We start from the raw sequence: 19,340 nt of genomic DNA, 5'->3' as shown, positions 1-19,340 counted from the left end.
GAAATGCCTGACTCCTTACACAGGCCTGGGGAGAGGCGAGAGAGAAAGATGAGCGGGCCGCGGCAGGAACACGCGACGGGAAGGGGATGGGGAGCTGGAAGAGGCGACGGTCTGTGATTGGTCGGTGATGGGTGGGGTGAGCGGTGCTGTTCTCGCGGCGGGGGGAGCTGGGGCGCCGAGGCCGCGCTGCTTGTTGGGAGTTGTAGGCAAAGCCTGCTGGCTTGCGCCTGACGTCCTGCATCTCCCATCGTGCCACGCGCACAGAAGGCGGAAAGAGTAGGGTGGCGCGAGGCAAGCTGGGCGCTGTAGGTCGAGAACTGCTCCTAGGCGCCTAACAGACTGCGGCTCCCATCGTTCCTTGCGCGGGACCCCGGAGCCGGGGCGGAGAGGGCAGCGCTGCGGTAGCTGCAATCGAGGCGGGCGGACTAGAAGCTGAGGAGCCGCTGAGTCTCCCTCTCTCCCTCCCCATCGTGTGGAGCCCTAGAGCGGCCGCGGCTCCCTGGTGCCGGGCCGCCATCTTGTGCTGGTGGGAGCCCAGTGGGGCATCCGGAGCCCCGGCCACGAAGGTGGAGTGCGAGTGGGGCCGCCCCTCTCCTCCCAGCTGCCTGGACCCGCTTCCATCGCCTCAGGGCCCTGTCGCGGCAGAGGAGCCGCCTCGAGAGAGCGGCTTCCCCTCCGCCGCAGGCCTGCGCCGCACCCGTTTAGAGCCAGCTACGCCCTGAGCTGTAGGTGCTGCGAGCAGGAGCACACGCCTCTTCCTCCATACCCTCTTCACCCATAGCCCACGTAGGTCCTGCCGCCGCAACAGCAGCAACAGGAGCAGCCCCACAGAGAGGGAAGCCGTGTCCACCCCAGCAGGACTTGCACTGCCCTAGAACTGATGCCACCGTCGCCTAGAGGAGGCGGGTCCTCCTAACGGAGCCCTGCCCGGGCTCCAAGGGCCAGGTCCTTGCCTCTTTACTCCACCCAGCCTGGAGAGACACTCCTTACCAGCCTAATCTAGGGAGGAGACATTGCTTCCCGCCCCCACGCTTGTGCCTCTTCCCCTGAACTAGAAAAACAGATCAGGTGCTGCTGCTATCCCAGACCTTGAGGAGACGCCCACTGACTGAACTCTGCTGCTCTCTACCACCCACGAGCCCGACGCACCAGATCAGGAGATAGAGACCCAGCCCTGACAAGCTGCTGACACGTCCCGCCCCATCAGGAGAGAGAGACCCGTTCAGAGGTGCTGCTCCTGCTCCACGCACCCACCAATATCAGGAGAGGAAGCTACACAGAGCTACTACAACTGCAAAGACATGAAGATCAAGGATGCTAAGAAACCATGTAAGCCTGGGTGTAATTACACACACACACTTTGTTTTAGGAAGGAAGAGGCCTTTATTTTCCCTTTGTGGGTGGGCTGGAAAAACTGGTGTAAAATCGGGCTCCCTTTCTTCAAATTGATCTTGCTTATAAGTACAAATTGATCTTGCTTATAAGTACAGAGGTTTTCTATTTATGTGAATCTCTTCAGCTCTTGGCTGGCTGTTCTAGAAAATCAGCTGAGCTCTGAAATCATGTTTCTTTAGCAACTAAAATCGTGTTTGTTTGTTTTTTTAAATATATGGGAGGCCCCTGTGATGGGAGCTACATAAGCACTTACATAATAAAGTGTTTCTGATGGGAAGGCTTTTTGCAGGTGGAAGGAAGGACAGGCATTATGTTTTGAGGGGGTGAGGAGCATGAGACTTTATTCTGTTAATAACTCATCAGTGTGTCCAAGTTGTGAAGCAGTTGCATGTCAGTGGCCAGTCAGTTACTTGGATATTCTTGTGCCTTATAAAGCTTCTTGAAGGTAGGGTGGGGGAACACAGAAGGGAAACCATGTTTTAAAGAATAAATCAGTGTTACAAGGTGACTTTTGCTTTTTTTAAGTACTCTTTTCACAAGTGTAGTCCTAATGATATTTCTTACACTTACTTCTATTCATTATTGTTTATATTGTGGTAGCACCTAGAGTTCACAACTGGGGATAAAACCTCTGTTACACTGGGTACTAGACACCCATGATATAGAAAAGATAGTCTTTGCCCCACAGAACTTTAAGGCTTTTGGGTAGCACTCATCACCATAGCATATGAACTTACGAGATGTGGGTGAATAGTAGTATTCCCATGTTATGAATGATCAGCTGAGTTACAGAGAGATTGCCCAGGGTCACTGAGAAGGTCTCTCTGAGCTGGAAGCCAAGTCCACCTACTTTGAGTCCCCATCTAGAGATTATCCTTTTCTGTTGGTCAAATTTAAGGAATATCACAGGCTGAAATGTACTGCTTAAAACTAACACAGTTAAAGTTTGCAAACTCAAACTGCCTGACCTTTTCCTGTTTGTGACATTCATTCACTTACTTAAAGTTGCTATCTTATGTGGGTGTGTGTTTTCCCCTTAAAAAAGCTTAATGGTTGAAAAATTATATAGTAAATGTCAGCACCCTACTGCTAGAACAGACGTGATAAAACACTATTAAATATGCACATCATGGAAGAAGTATTAGTAAGGCTGTAGAAGGAGGGTTAAAAGCATAAAAATGATTTAAGTTAAGAAAAATACTTAACGCTTATTTTATGCACTAGAAAAAGATTAACTACCCCATATTGTAGTGGAAACTAAGGTTGCTGAGTACACTGCAGAATTGTTCTCAAGTGAACAGTACATTTGTACTGATCTTTAGAAAATGTCTTCTGAACAGAGCGTTTTCTTCTAATGCTGTCTCCAAACTGAAACAGTTTCAGGGAGTGCTGTCAGTCTCTACGATAATGGGCTACACCTCTATAGTAGATCAATATTTTAAAACAATGCTAGTCTGATTGAACATAACTGGTATGAACTGCTAATTTCAGTAGCACCTCTGAGTTGCGCAAGTGCTGTAGGGGATCATCAGTGACAAGTCTTAATGGTGTCACTGAACAATTTGAAACTATTTGAACATGAGAATTAACAGTTTTAGGTCTGTAACTTCAAAGCTTCATATATATTTAATCAATGAATTTTAAGTTTGGCCTGAAGATATTCACCAGTTATCTGTCATAAAATGAAGAATTTATTAGCGCTCATGGCCAAAAGGGAAAACAAGTGACACTCTAAGCTGTTAATTTTTTTTCCTAGTCATACAAATATATAGGGAATCCTAAAAAGTGTACCTATACAATGTGTCGCTTTATTTGCTGATACCTGAACAGGCAACAATAGTTTCAGGTTTTTTTAAGTGGTCTCATAGACTTTAGGGTCAAAAGGGGCCAATATGATCATCTAGTCTGACCTCCTGCACAAAGCAGGCCACAGAATCCTACCCATCCACTTCTATAACAAACCCCTAACCTATGTCTGAGTTACTGAAGTCTTCAAATTGTGGTTTGAAGACCTCAAGCTGCAGAGAATCCACCAGCAAGTGACCCATGGTCTTTGGAACCATTTTCCAACCCTTACTCATATGAGTTACCCAGTCAAAGTCAATGGACTAACTATTAGGTGTAAGGAGTAAGAACATGAATAAGGGCTTGAGAATTAGATCAACTGTATCAGATTTATCCAAATTTATAACTAGACAGTAAGTATTCAGTAAAGTTCAGTAAATATTGAGGGATATGTCAGTACATAACTCTGTTTTACTGAGCAAATAGCGTGTAAGGGTGGGGGGAAGCCTGTCTTGCTTACAAAAGGGGATGTGCCAGTTGCTAACAGATATCAAGCGAAACAGGTTAAAAAGCATTAAGAACAAGTGTAGACAATATGGAACCATGTTCAACATAATTAAAGCATGGTTACAATGGGTAAATTTCCTAGTGTAAATGGGGTTATAATAAAATACTGGCACCACAGTTAGTCCTCTGCAGCTTTAACAATGATGTTATGAATTCTAAGAAATGCCCCCACTTCTTGTTTTTTGCTTTTAAAAAAACCAACAAATTCTCTCTATTGTTAGTACTAGTGTATCTCCACTGATGGTAGAGACAGTGAAAGTGAAGCCTAGTTCTCTCAGACAAGACTTTCTCTGAGGGCAACTAGGCTTCACACTGTCACATTTTCTAGTGGAATGCATTGATGATTTTGAAAATATCTTAGCTGAACATACTTTTAACCCCACTTTGAAAGCATTGGGAGATGGCAGCCGTCATGGAAGAGGAGATTTCTTTGTAGAAATTGTTGCAAAAGAAATGTAATAAGACTAAAGAATAAAAGTAGTCATAACTTGGCATCTGCCTGGCTATTGCTCGGTGGCAGCTTTTCTTTACCACAGCAGAGGTGACTTTTGGAGGCATTTGAAAGAAAGGATGGTACTTGCTTTACAGATTTTGACAGTTTTTCTAATTCCTATGGGGCAGTGTGAGAGGGCATGTGAAGGTGTTTGTGGGCAAATGCAACACAAGTAACTTCTGTAAATTATTGGTTGAAAGATTTTCATGTACCTGATGTTACTAAGACAACTATATCATGACATTCTTAGTCACAACTGATTCTCATTTGACTGAGAAACTTGTAATGAATGGGAAAGGGCTTCTTTTTTTATGTAAGAAGAAAGTATTTCTTGGTAACAGGCATTTGTACATTCTGTTTAATCACAAAACCAGAGAAGTAATTTAAGAGCTAGAAAGATACAGTTCTTGGAAAGACTGGAGAAATAGATTTTTGTAGAAGATAACATGGCATGTGACATTTTCTGTCATCCATTTTCTTTTTTACAGGCTTAACTTTGATTACTATAGACAAGTTTCAGGTTAATAATTTTCCTGACACTGAGCTGCCTTTTGTGGGTGCTTGATTTAAATTCTGAACGGTAAGATTACTGCCTTTCAACACGCAGCTGGAGGGGATAGCATCTGACACACCTGCTAGTCAAAGTTCTTATTTGTGAGGAGGGTTGTTTACAAGTCCAAATGTGGCAAGTTTGGGGACACCTACAGCAAAAAATTAGTTTGTTAGAGAGCTGCTGAAATAATACAAATTTTCATTAATTGTAAGTGATAACATTTTCAATGTTTAAGAACTTCAAGCAAGTTAATTCTTTCACTAATGTAATGTGTAGAAGATTTATATTAGATATAAATGTTGCTACTAAACCATACTGTTGATGCAAGTTGATTTAGAACTCAAATTCTGTGTCATGTAGTTTTCATATACATGTGGACACTTGTTTACATTCTGCTGGGAGAGAAACAATATCAAAGTTCAATATGTATGCTTTTGCTGTTTTTCTACCATCTGACTCAGAAGAGTTGGAAACACACAGATTTGAACTAACTACTTTCTCAATTCATCTTTGTTCCCCAACAGTTAGATTATATATACAAATTATACTATTGATATTTGCCTAAAACTTAACCTGTAAATAATCAAGAGTTTAAAAACGAGTGAAAAAACTAATTAGTCTACTAGCTGATTAAACTGAAGTATATGCTTATGCATTTGCTTTAGTGCAGTCTGGTTAGGAGTAAGATTTGGGTTAGTTTTGATGACAAACAAAACCTATTTACCCAACAAGATCTATGCTAGAAGTCATATTTTAGAGATGAGTCAAATGACTAGATTATGTGATATTATATAAGTGTTTTGTAAAGTGCTCTTGCATTGCTGTCTGAGATTTTCATGCTGTTGCATGAAATTTTGCATTTTCATGTTTAAGATGTTGGTGCTGTATATGTCTGAGACAGTACCTTAACTATCATTTCCTGATGTTTGCAAGTTTCCTTTCTTCTAACGCTCACCTTTCTTTGTGGGAGAGACCTTAACTGAGCATTGCCTGGTTTTCTAATGTTCTAATGAAGTCCAACACCCAAGAATATCACAGGAGTAGAAGGCACTGTTTTGTAGCAGCCCCATGCAGTCAGTCTTCGAAACCTAATCTCATGGGCCAAGAACAGCTTGCTTCCTCTTTTTTTCTGTCAATTGCTTCCAAGTGTATTGGACCCTTGTAATTGGGGGAGGCACCTTAGAAGGACAAGCACAAGGTATATTCTGTGAGGACAACAGCTGACATTTTCTATCTCGTTTCCAAATGGCTCAGGGGAAGAATAGAGAAATCAGAAAAGGAAAAGACAAGAGTGCTCTCCTTCCCCTGACTAGATCTTAGGGTTGGGAGCTCTCCCCAGCCAGGCATAGTTCTACAACCATTACACTTCCATCATAGTGTTGAGGTGGTGTTCTCAGTCAACTCAAGTTTTTCCTTGGTCTTGCGATCATACTGCCATCAGTCTATCCCTAGCCCACTCATCCAAAGAAACAGTCATGGCCATAGAATCCTCTTGTACATCCCAAGTCCCGCACTGTACATGCTGTATCAAACCACTCTCAAAGGCAAGAAGGCCTCAAAATTAACTCCCTTGATGAATCAGGTAGAACATAAGGTGAAAAGAAAATCTCCATTTTGGAGCATGCCCCATTTCAGAGATGCATCAACATCTTATATAGAGAGGTCATAGACCTTGTATAAGGAAATATACAAACTAGATGTGAAATCCTCAGGCGGCGTCATAACTGGTCCAGAGGTGGTGATGCAAGCAGGAAGTAGTGCCTGGAGCTTGAGCAAACTGTATCTAAGGGCTTGTCTACATCACAAAGTTGCAGCGCTGGTGAGGGGGTTACAGCACTGCAACTTAGGAGGTGTACACATCTGCAGGGCATCACCAGCGCTGCAACTCCCTGTTTGCAGCGCTGGCCGTACTCCCGTTTTGTCTCGGGTGTAGAGGATCCAGCGCTGGTAATCAAGTGTAGACACTTACCAGCGCTTTTCTTGACCTCCGTGGAATAAGCAGGTATCCCAGCATACCTGAGGAAGCCTCTGGTAATCAAGCTGGTCTCCTTCCCCGGTTTGCTCTCGCGTTCCCCGAACCTCCGTGCAAGCAGGTCTCCTTCCCTGCGGTTTGCAGGGGGGTTCGGGGAACGCGAGAGCAAACCGCGGCGAAGCTGGTCTCCTTCCCCGGTTTGCTCTCGCGTTCCCCGAACAAGCGGTCTCCTTCCCTGCGGTTTGCAGGGTGGTTCGGGGAACGCGAGAGCAAACCGCGGCAAAGCTGGTCTCCTTCCCCGGTTTGCTCTCGCGTTCCCCGAACCTCCGTGCAAGCAGGTCTCCATCCCTGCGGTTTGCAGGGGGGTTCGGGGAATGCGAGAGCAAACTGCGGCGAAGCTGGTCTCCTTCCCCGGTTTGCTCTCGCGTTCCCCGAACCCCCCTTGAAGCCACCCAACAGCGCTGCAGTATGGCCACATCTAACACCACTTGCAGCGCTGGTTGCTGTAAGTGTGGCCACTCTGCAGCGCTGGCCCTATACAGCTGTACTAATACAGCTGTAACAACCAGCGCTGCAAAATTTTAGATGTAGACATACCCTAAATAGCGTTAGAACCAGAACTTCTCTTATTGCCATCCATATGTTAGGCCATGTCTACATCTAAAATTTTGCACCGCTGGTTGTTACAGCTGTATTAGTACAGCTGTATAGGGCCAGCGCTGCAGAGTGGCCACACTTACAGCAACCAGCGCTGCAAGTGGTGTTAGATGTGGCCACACTGCAGCGCTGTTGGGCGGCTTCAAGGGGGGTTCCGGGAAAGCGAGAGCAAACCGGGGAAGGAGACCAGCTTCGCCGCGGTTTGCTCTCGCGTTCCCGGAGCCACCCTGCAAACCGCAGGGAAGGAGACCTGCTTGCTCGGGGTTCCGGGAACGAGAGAGCAAACCGGGAAAGGAGACCAGCTTCGCCGCAGTTTGCTCTCGCGTTCCCGGAGCCACCCTGCAAACCGCAGGGAAGGAGACCTGCTTGCTCGGGGTTCCGGGAACGAGAGAGCAAACCGGGAAAGGAGACCAGCTTCGCAGCGGTTTGCTCTCGCGTTCCCGGAGCCACCCTGCAAACCGCAGGGAAGGAGACCTGCTTGCTCGGGGTTCCGGGAACGAGAGAGCAAGCCGGGGAAGGAGACCAGCTTCGCCGCGGTTTGCTCTCTCGTTCCTGGAACCCCGAGCAAGCAGGTCTCCTTCCCTGCGGTTTGCAGGGTGGCTCCGGGAACACGAGAGCAAACCGCGGCGAAGCTGGTCTCCTTTCCCGGTTTGCTCTCTCGTTCCCCGAACCGCCGAGCAAGCGGTTCTCCTTCCCTGCGGTTTGCAGGGTGGCTCCGGGAACGAGAGAGCAAACCGCGGCAAAGCTGGTCTCCTTTCCCGGTTTGCTCTCTCGTTCCCCGAACCCCCGAGCAAGCGGTTCTCCTTCCCTGCGGTTTGCAGGGTGGCTCCGGGAACGAGAGAGCAAACCGGGAAAGGAGACCAGCTTTGCCGCGGTTTGCTCTTGCGTTCCCGGAGCCACCCTGCAAACCGCAGGGAAGGAGAACCGCTTGCTCGGCGGTTCGGGGAACGAGAGAGCAAACCGGGAAAGGAGACCAGCTTCCCCGCGGTTTGCTCTCGCGTTCCCGGAGCCACCCTGCAAACCGCAGGGAAGGAGACCTGCTTGCTCGGGGTTCCGGGAACGAGAGAGCAAACCGGGAAAGGAGACCAGCTTGATTACCAGAGGCTTCCTCCTTCCACGGAGGTCAAGAAAAGTGCTGGTAAGTGTCTACATTGGATTACCAGCGCTGGATCACCAGCGCTGGATCCTCTAAACCCGAGAAAAAACGGGAGTACGGCCAGCGCTGCAAACAGGGAGTTGCAGCGCTGGTGATGCCCTGCAGATGTGTACACCTTCAAAGTTGCAGCGCTGTAACTCCCTCACCAGCGCTGCAACTTTCTGATGTAGACAAGCCCTTAATCTTGCTGACTGATCAGCACTCACAGCGAGATTCTATGAAGGGGAAATGTATATGTGCTTACCTGTATTTTCTTTCACATAATAAAGATACACCTAATGAGCCCATCTTAGGCAGCTTCTACTGAGTGAGGGATTCAAGAGTGTGAAAAGATTACAAAGACTCCAGCAGTATGGAAATTCTCAGCTAGTTGGCTCTTCAGGAGTAGGGTTTGTTTTGGTGTTTTTTGTTTTTGTTTTTTTAACAGTCTGGTTCTAGCTCTAGCCTGCTTACAGCTCTAGAGACCTATTGTAGGATTGGTAAACCTGGATATATTTTCCTATTTTTGTCACTGTCAAGGTGCACAGCTGGCTCCTACAGTGCCCTGCATATAACCCACTTAGTAAGAAAGCAAAATGCTGCTGTTTTTCCTGGGAGCAAATTTCATATAAACTAAATTATTATGGTTTATATAACCAAGAAACCTCTCTGAAAAAGGTTCTCACCTACATTTCATAGTTCTAATATAGATAGTGAACTAGTGGCATTTTGCATGTTAAATGCAGTAAAACAACCCCCCAAAACCTCCCTATGTTAAGATTGCAACCTTTTCATAAGTAAAAGATTTTTTTTAATTTCGTTTAAAACCCATTGACCAGAACTGACTTAACTATGTTCTAGGGTTCTATCTTCTGACATGAAGTAGAAGGAAAAAATCTGATCTTTCTCTAAACTCTGTAATTTGGTGTCAAGAATACCCTCCTTCTAATAGCGAGTAGATATCCAGTACAGCTTTCTTTTGGGGGTAACACTGGCATAAAAATGTTCCAAGTTGAAAAATGGGAAGCTTTTCATCTTAAGCTGGCTTTCTGTTTCCCTCAACTGTTTTTTTTGTTTTGTTTTTTGTATTTTTGCTTTGTGCCTGTTTTTTATTGGGTATCCAAGAAGCATACACTCGTTCTTGTAAATCAGATTAAAGTTCCAAAGACTGGTAGGTGTCTAAATTCATAAATTAGTTCCGGGCCTCTCTCCACAAACTTTAAACATTAACAGCTGAAATCAAAAATATCTACTGTGCAGATGCCAGGGATTCTTTCACAATTATTGGGTGACAAACAAGCGAAAGACCATGTCTTAATTACATAATATCTCCATAGAGCAGAAAGGATCCTTTGTATTTTGTTTAAAGTCCCAATTACATATGTGTGAATGGATTAAAACAACTCCCAAGGACCCTTTCTGGTTTATTAGGTAAATAATATTTCCCCTTTCTAGTCTTCACTTGAGTGAAGTGCTACTGGCTAATAAAATGAGAAACCTTTTTAAAATCTGGGGTAGAGCTGCAAATCAAGCATGCATCTATATGTTAAAATAAAAATGTTTTCATGCGTGTCTAGTTATGTAATTGATCTGAGTGACTTGTTGGGCAGAGAGGTGTTTTCATATATTAAAACCTGTGTATGTATTCTACAGATTAGAACTCCTGTATTCCTGCATCCGTTATTACGCTTGGCTGTTGTCTTCACTATACTGTATTCAGATTGTTGGGCTCTCAATGTGCCAGTAATGTTCCTTACCACTGGGGAGAAAGTTATGGACTCATGAGTGTACGGTTTCATAGGCAGTTACCTGCTCACTTATTTTTTCTTTGAGATGCCAAAGAACATGGTACATGATAGGTGAACTGCTAAGTGTAGACAGTTACTAACTAGCAAAATGAAACTGAGTTCAATTTTTTTATTGGGTATCTTAAAGTAATAGAATAATATATTTAAACATTCAGAGCTATTAATACTACAGAAACCATTGCTAGCCTAGCACTAAAATTAGTTGCAATATACTGAAACATTACCTAGACTTAAAAACATGGTGCTAGCTTTTCAGAGAAAGGTCCAACAAAAATTCAGCTTCCCAGATGAAAACTACTTGTAGAACATCTGTATGGGAGGTCAGGGAGTGGGAGGAACTGTTTCTCGCAATGCCCAGCTGTTTATAGGAACTCTCTACTTCCAAGTGCAAGTATCGACCCTCAGGTAGATAATTAACATTTTTTTTTTAAAAAAAAACCATTTGTGTTTTGGCTGGTTCTCTTCCTGTCTTGTACATACTCTAACATCTGGTGGTGTTCTTTACGTTCCCAACTTACACAAAATTCAACTTATGCAAGGTGTTCTGGAACGGAACGCTTGCATAAGTCGGGAAGTGTCTGTAGTATCTATTCAGTTATCTCTGTACCACCACCACTAATTATCTGATACAGTTTGGAATTAATTTTTGGACATGTTGGACATATTCTTTTTTTTCCCTGAATCCTGCACCAGTGTTCAGTATAAACTGGATCTGAATTGAGTTTAAGAACAAGGGCTTGTTCTGAGTCGCTTTGGAAAAATAGGCTAATTGTCCCATTCAGCATGCGCTTGGAGAAATAAATGTCAGATTCCAAGTTTGGTGTTCAGAATGTCCAGCTGGGAAGTCAGATGTTTCTAAAACGAGAAAATTATTTAATGATATTTGTTGAGATCTGTGTCACTGAAGTTAAATCATTGAAGAAAACTGACTTCTCTCCTGTCCTTCCCTACACCCTCACACATTCACTCTGTTTGGGTATGAAGGTAGAAAGACTTTGTGTTCTGAGTGTAATAGCCTGGCCCCAGTCACAGTAGTCAACAGGTTTATCTATAGCTAATATGGAATGATGATTATCACCTTTTGTTGGGGTTCTGCTGGGTTTTAAAGCAAAGGACAAGTGAGCCCATTTCTTCCTATTTAAAGATATTTATTTTTACTTCAAAGTATGTTCAGTTTTAATCACAATTGGTCTCTGTAGCATTTCTTCCTTTTCTCCCGCCTTTTTAAATGATGCAGTATCAACCCAAAGATATAGTACTGTGTTAAAATAGTTTGCAGCAATGTAGGAGACATGGAGAACCTCTTTGGTCCACACTTTTTTGTGAAAGACACATACATGTCAGAGATAGGGAGAACACTCTTAGAATAGGAAATATTAGGCTGTGAACTTCAAATATAGTAACAGACAGTGCAACAAGCTATTTTAAAAGCTGATGGAAGTGTCATTTTTAGACTTACTTTGGGCTAGATTTGAAATCTATTCATTGGAGATTATTTAGGGATAACATCAGGTGTGCCACAATAAATGAGTATTTACTAGATGAAACTACTCACCATCCTCTCCAACACAGAGTTCTGTAAACTGATTTTACTAGATGCCTGGACATGCCAATTGTGATCTTGCCTTATTATATAGCTTAGGCTTCTACAATGAAAATCCTCTTTTTGCACACTGTGTCACTTCAAACATCTGCAGTGAAGGAAATGTGATTGAGACAATATACCAGTATTTCAGTAGCATTGGCAGTGTTTCTTAACAAAGATGACTTCTGTTTTCATACAAGAAATTCCCTTTTTTGAGGAAAAAGGTATACAAACACTAGCTGGAACCCAAACTCAGTAACATTCAGTATCTTGCATATTTTTTTAATACACATCCTTGACACTAGTACTCTGCAGTTTCTGAGAGCTAGACAACAATTCCTTTTTCATCTCCAGGAATTAGCTATCTTGGTTCTATTGTACTTCAGAAATCAGTGGAAAAGTGCCTATTTCTCAGAAGAATTATTAAATGTATTATGGTCAGGAGAAAATGGGTCTTGGAAAATTTTAGGTAAACGTCCTCTTTAAAAGGCTGTGGGGAGTAGAATACTTTACAGTACATCTGTTCGAGCATCGTGTTAGTGGATTTGAATTAGCTTGGGAGACCACATGAAGTCGGGGGGAGAGGAATAAGTTACTTCGTATTTTGGTTTTAACCAGGTCCAGTGGAGTACATTTTGCAAAGATAACTTCAAAGGAGTGGCTAATAACTTCACTTTTTTTCTTATCTGGTTCCAAACTTTAAATTCTTCCCTAGCATTGAAGAAAACAAAGAATTAATTTTCCTAGTTCGAAGAGTATTCAGTCTTTGTAATATCAATTTAAGTGATGTCAGTTTGGCTTTTTCACAGTGTTAATGTAATACTTTTTCTATCTCCACAGCTTTTCCATGGTTTGGCATGGACATTGGGGGAACACTGGTGAAACTTGCATATTTTGAACCTATTGATATCACTGCAGAAGAGGAGCAGGAGGAAGTTGAAAGCTTGAAGAGCATCCGCAAATATTTGACTTCCAATATAGCCTATGGATCCACTGGTATTCGAGATGTCCACCTTGAACTGAAAGACTTGACACTTTTTGGCCGAAGGGGAAACTTGCACTTTATTCGATTCCCAACTCATGACTTGCCTACTTTTATCCAAATGGGAAGAAATAAAAACTTTTCAACACTACACACGGTGCTTTGCGCCACTGGAGGTGGCGCTTATAAGTTTGAAGAAGATTTTCGCACAGTAGGTAGCCTACCTTCCCTAGTACTGTAGTCTTTGTTTAAAAAAACAAACAAACAATTGGTCACTGCTATTTTAGTAGTAGAAGATAGGCAGTGTCTTTCTGGGACAATCTTTTCATATCTTTGACATGCAAAGGCGAAGTAACTACTCGTTAAATGCAGTAACCTCAGAAATGTTCTGTTGGTATTATTAATAATCAGATTATATATATATATTTTTTTTTTAAAAGGAAGATGAGATTTGGCATTAGTAATATGGATCTGGTTGAAAAATCTTAATTAAAAGATTACATTAATGAGTTGAGACATCTAGGTACTAAGTATGATTTATTTATTTATATATATATAGATAGATATAGATATAGATATAGATATAGATAATGGCCTATTATTAGTGTTTCTGTGTTAGGAAACATTTTAGTATTAAACATTGATGGAAGCCAGGTAGACTGCAGGTTAGGTTTCTTGCAATCCTTGAAGTAATGATTAAGTTAAATAGGGCATTGTTTAATTTTTAAGTAGTTAGGAACTTTTTCTTTTTTAGTATCTTACAAATGAGCATTTTGCCTTTTAAGGTACACAGGTTTGCAAATGTGATATTTGACTAATAAAATACTTTGGTATTTTTAAGTGTTTGCTAATTGTTGTTGGTCTGAGCAAAACAAAGTAATTTTTGAACAATGGCTTAAAGCATAAGTGCATGGAAAGCTAACATCATCCATCCTTAGGAGAATGCTAATGGGCTTACTTAAATGCCCAGCATAGTTAGTTCATGAACTGTTAATTTTGTCCTTTCCTTTTTCACAGATTGGAAACCTCCAGTTGCACAAACTGGATGAGCTTGACTGTCTTGTCAAAGGCCTGTTGTATATAGACTCTGTCAGTTTCAATGGCCAGGCAGAGTGCTATTACTTTGAAAATGCCTCAGAACCGGAAAGATGCCAAAAGATGCCTTTTAACTTGGATGACCCATACCCATTATTGGTTGTAAACATTGGTTCAGGAGTCAGTATTTTAGCAGTCCATTCAAAAGACAGCTATAAGAGAGTGACTGGAACAAGGTAGTGACATGAAATATTAAGTTATGATTCTTGTATGGAATAATGACCCTAATATTTTCTTAAGCTTTCAAATAACTTTTTTGCATGTCTTTTCCATTTGATAAACTGATTTCATGTCTTGTTTAATTACCAGCAGCATTAATTGTAAGCTATCTTCATGGCTTTAAGAAGGTGTAGGTTTTTTTTTCTGCTGTGTGGCCTGCCACAGGAGACTAATATCAGTATTGTGTGGTTTTAGGTTTATAACATTTTTTTGATTGCACAGCTTTGTTCCAACATGCTCATATTTCTTCTGCTCTACTGGAGAGAAAATGAGTGTTCACTGAACTGATGCAGAAAGAGGAACAAGGACCTGAAGCCAATGATGAGATGTGGGTGCTTCTGGGCATCCTCATCTGAGTTTTCCCTCTCACTGGCACTTTGATACTCACACCTATTTCACTTACCTATTGCAAGTATGAATTTTGATACCTTAACTTAGATGCACCATAAAAGAATTCTTGAAACAGCAAACACACATTTATTTTTAAAGAGTTTACTTAACTTTGCAGCTCAATCTTATTATATTTGTGCACGTTTAAGCTGAAGCCTGTGTTAACATTGTTGCCATGATTCACAACTGACAACTTTGCTAAGCAATACCAAGCTGTGAGCAAGAAGGCAGACAAAACAGTATTTGAAGGAATGCATTTATAGATTATTTAGTTGCAAAATGTGAGAATGCTGTTTAAAAGTCATTCTTTTTCTCTTTCATTAGTTTAGGTGGAGGGACATTTCTAGGTTTATGCAGTTTATTGACTGGTTGTGAAAGTTTTGAAGAAGCTCTTGAAATGGCATCCAAAGGGGACAGTACACATGCTGATAAGCTTGTCCGGGACATTTATGGAGGGGACTATGAACGTTTTGCCTTGCCAGGATGGGCAGTAGCCTCTAGGTAAGCAAGAGACTCGCTTATTTAACTAAATTAAGGCTCCAGATTTCTCATGGAAGTCACAGATTCCATGACTACTTCAGTGGCCGGTGAGGCTGGTGCAAGCAGATCAGGCAGCCCCTGGGCCAATCACAGCGACTGCTGCTGGTGCAGTTTGGGTGTAGGAAGGGGCTCGGGGCTGGGAGTTTGGGTGAGGGGCAGTGCTTACCTCAGGGTGTGGGGAGGGTGGTCCTCCCCAGAAGTGGCAGGCATGTCTCTACAGCTACTAGGCAGAGGGACAGGGGGCTCTCGGCACTGTCCCTGCCTGGAGGCACCACCAACATAGCTCCCATTGGCTGCGGTTGCCTGTCAATGGGAGCTGCAGAGCTGGAGCTTGTGGCGGGGGCAGCACGTGGAGTCCCCTGGGCCTTCTCTCCCCCTAGGAGCTGCAGGGACATACCTGCCACTTCTGGGGAGCTGCGAGGAGCCTGGTAGGGAGCCTGCCAGCCCTCCTGCCACCAACAACAGTCCCAGGCCATGCGCTGCTGCTTGTTTTTTTCCCACCCCTCCCCTCCCCCAGAGCACCTATGGCCTCCTGGCCCAAGTTTTAGTTAGGGGTGTATAGTACAAGTCATGGACAGTTCATGGGCCTGTGAATTTTTGTCCGCTGCCTTGACCTGTCTATGGCTTTTAGTAAAAATACCTGTGACTAAAATGTAGTCTTACTTCCTCATTAACAATTCATTATAGTTATCACATTGTCTTGTCTTAAGACAGAGGTGTTAAGGTTTTAAGAGACCTGTGTTCAGTATCTCTTAGCAGAACAGTTTTTGCAGTCTTACTGTTTCAATTACATTACTTCTGTGTTTTTAAAAATACATACAGCTAACCTTTCTGAACATTTTGAAATCGGATAGTAGTAGTTGATTACTAGGTAGAAAGAATGCCAAGGCAGTCCCATTCTGTGTAATTTATTCCTGAAAAACTAAAAAACAGCAAGTGTAGATTTAAAGGAAACAAACAAGTTCCTGCATAGACTATGCAGAGGTCAGAAGGTAGTCAGGCATAGAAAGAGGAAATAAAAATTAATGAAAATGTTTGTCAAACCTTTTTAGTGGCTGGGATCTTTGAGAGCATTGTTTAATCTGACAACTTTCTTCTCCATTTTACAACAGCTCTTCCTCTCTGGGCTTTATTTCCTCACTTTGATTTTTTTTTTTTAGGTTAACAAGTCAGGCACCCAGGCGAAGCATTTTGATTTAACCACTGTTTTTCAGTTATTCAGCATTTCAGAAGCATTCAGTGGGCACTAGATGAATTAGTGTAGTTTTGAGTGCTTATATTTTTATACTTGCTGTCTAATGGACATTAAAAAGCTCTTCAATTGGGAAAATATTTTTGGTGATCTTATTGTAGTCATTGGTTTAATTACTTTATTATTCAGTCATTCATATTGCAATTATTTCCTTAGCTTCTGTCAAACACTGTTGCTAGCCTACCACAAGATTTCATAATTGCAAAGTAGTCTTAGGCCTGTCTCAGGATGGTGGGTAATTATGCCATGAGCAAATTTGAGAATTGGGCAGTCCTCCAATGGCGGAAGGTTAGTATTTTACTCTGTTCACTGTTCAGCTTGCTCGTTAGTTGGAGGCTGATGGAGCAGCATCCATGTTCTTGGAAGCAGAAATGAGGAATGATGAAACTGGAGAATGAGAATAAAATAAACTTGAAGCAAGCAATTTAGTCTGAACAAATAATGGGTTTATCAGTCCTGCTAGAAGTATAGAATCATAGATCATTAGAGTTGGAAGGGACCTCAGGAGATCATCTAGTCCAACGCCCTGCTCAAAGCAGGACCAATCCCCAAATGGCTCCCTCAAGGATTGAACTCTCAACCCTGGGTTTAGCAGGCCAATGCTCAAACCACTGAGGTATCCCTCCAAGCTGAATGACTGTATGCATTTCTTTTTCTTTAAATAGGTTCTGCGCCCCCCCCCCCCCCCGGGAGATCTTACTTCTGATTTTTCTTATTTGCCCTCAATTGTAGTCTATTGTATACCTCCTGTACTCACTTTTTCCCTCCTTCTGAAACTACTAGTGTCTTTAATTTCAGAGGGGCTTGAGATGGGAAACAGTGCTGTTAATTCCATGTTCCCCCAGTTTTGCTTCAGCCACTCCATATGAACAGGATGAGGGTTCTTGTGTCTTCTCCCAGAAAGAGACCACAGGCTGTGATTAGGCCAAACACTGACTAGGTATATGAGCTGAAGTTGCTTGCTTGATGTAGGGCCAGCAGCAGGGCAGAATTCCTAAGCCCTAGGAAAATTAGAATTGTGGCAGCATCAGTAAACTTGTATGATTCTTATGATTGTGTAGTCACTTTAAATCCCCAGGGCTATTTTATTATACTTGAAATGTTTGTGTTTGGTTATCTTTTTCTCAGTGGCACCTAAAGGCAAGAATGGAGCAAAATAGTTTTGTTTAGTGAAGAAGCGAGGCTGACTTTTCAGAAACTGCGGAATACATCAGTCAGGGTTCAGAATTACCTTTACTTGTTCTGGCTAGTGCTGCAGACTAATCTTGTTTAGCTGTGACTTAACGTGTTCCTTCATGGAATTCTGTAGGGTAATCGGAAAGATTTAACTCATTGTCTTAAAATGTTTGGAGGAAGTATATTTCTTTTTAAGGAATGGATGCAGATACATACCTAACCATCCACGATCTCAATGGTCCAATTGCTGTGTTCAATGATCATTTGAAAAGGGAGTCAGTTAAGATTGAGGATAAACAGGAGATGTAATTTCCACTACATCATGGAAACTGTACTCTAAACTTGTTGTAAACGCAAATGTATCACTTTTGTATTGTTTTTTCTCTCTCCAGTTTTGGGAATATGATCTACAAAGAGAAGAGAGAATCTGTTAGTAAAGAAGACCTGGCTAGAGCTACACTGGTCACGATCACCAATAATATTGGGTCTATAGCACGGATGTGTGCGGTAAATGAGGTAAATGTTTTTAGTCAGAGGGTGAGCTGGGGAAGGGAAATCAAAACATTTCATACATGTAGTGTGGTGGCATTCAGTCATTCAGAGGACTAGTATAAAACACTTTTTTTTCTTTTTTCCCATTTCACGTCCTTTATCAAATTCCTAGCTGAGGCCATTTGGTTCTGTTAACTTGGCATCAGGTCAGAATACTTTTATTACCTTTTGGGAAGGTTCATAAGGCTTGAGAATTTACTTTGTAGTGGCAAATAAAATGTTTTTCCTGATTTAACAGTGGTGGTGAAAAGGCTTTGTTTTTGGCTGAATTTTAGCTATTTTTTTTAAGTTATGCTTAAATTATTTCTGAATTAACATTTGAAATGTTAATTTATGTGAAATTGGTGTTCTCTTCCTGAGGCTCCTCTTCTCAGAACTTTGCCAGATAGCATCAGGATAAACTTGAGATTCATTTTCATTATGGGTACTTAAAGCTCCATACAGCAGTGGACAGCCAAGAAGCATTGATCAACACAGGAAGACGCTGAAACTAGTAATAAAAGGACCAATTGGTGGCTGCTGAGGTATAGGGTAGTGGAAACCCATTTCCCCTCACCAGCAAGCTATGGATGAGAAGAGAGCTTTTTCCAGCTTCAGCAACTGAGCTAGAGTGGAGATTCTTTAATAGTTACCTAGTAGCCAGAAGCCTGTGTGAAATATGGACCCTGCTTGGAGTCTTCCAGGACAGCACTGTTAAAAATTCAAGGACGTTTACTTTCCAGGATAGGAAGTGGGCAAGATGGCTTTTGCATTTGGATGCTATGTTTGACATCACAGTTGGTGATCCCCTTCCCTCTTCTTTCATATCTTCCCCTGACTAGTAAGTTGTTGGTTGTTTTTTTTTGTTTGTTTGTTTTTCTCCCCCCACCCTCTTCCTCCCAAACCCTAGTATAATCTATGAAGGGGATAAGGTTGAGAGTACATACCAGTAATTTAATGCTAAAGTACCTTACAGGGAATGTTGTCATTATCCTACAGCTAAGCATAGTGAACCTAGGCATGTCAAGTTATTGTACCTTAAAGTAAGAGAATAAATAGCTGAGGCATCAAAATCAACCTTAATTGTATTTAGATTTTTCCTACCTCTGTCCAGTATTAACACCCAGGTTGTTTGGGTGCTTAAACTGTATTTCTTACCTTTTTAAATTATGAACTTGTCTGCTCTTCCCACACCTTTATCTTGA

The 19,340-nt window shown here is 42.3% G+C and overlaps 1 protein-coding gene across 5 annotated transcripts in view; it reads left to right on the top strand.

Annotated features, from left to right (window-relative positions):
* Nucleotides 1–285: 285 nt before the first annotated feature.
* PANK3 (pantothenate kinase 3) overlaps nt 286–19,340 on the top strand; it is a 29,385-nt gene continuing 10,330 nt past the window's right edge. For 4 of the 5 annotated variants that reach the window (XR_004001530.1, XM_030571862.1, XM_030571863.1 and 1 more), the window contains exons 1-5: nt 286–1,329; nt 12,791–13,143; nt 13,950–14,203; nt 14,961–15,137; nt 17,997–18,120. Coding sequence is in view for 4 of the 5 variants with exons in the window: in XM_030571862.1 (XP_030427722.1) it covers nt 1,302–1,329; nt 12,791–13,143; nt 13,950–14,203; nt 14,961–15,137; nt 17,997–18,120 (936 nt within the window). In the remaining variant the exon portion in view is untranslated. Of the gene's footprint in view, nt 1,330–12,790; nt 13,148–13,949; nt 14,204–14,960; nt 15,138–17,996; nt 18,121–19,340 lie in introns of those variants that run through there. The other variant, XM_030571866.1, reaches the window with a different exon arrangement.

Source organism: Gopherus evgoodei, chromosome 8, assembly GCF_007399415.2.
Source record: "Gopherus evgoodei ecotype Sinaloan lineage chromosome 8, rGopEvg1_v1.p, whole genome shotgun sequence".
Taxonomy (NCBI): Eukaryota; Metazoa; Chordata; order Testudines; family Testudinidae; genus Gopherus; species Gopherus evgoodei.
Note: the sequence above shows the minus strand (reverse complement) of the source record. Positions and strands in the feature narration are given on the sequence as shown.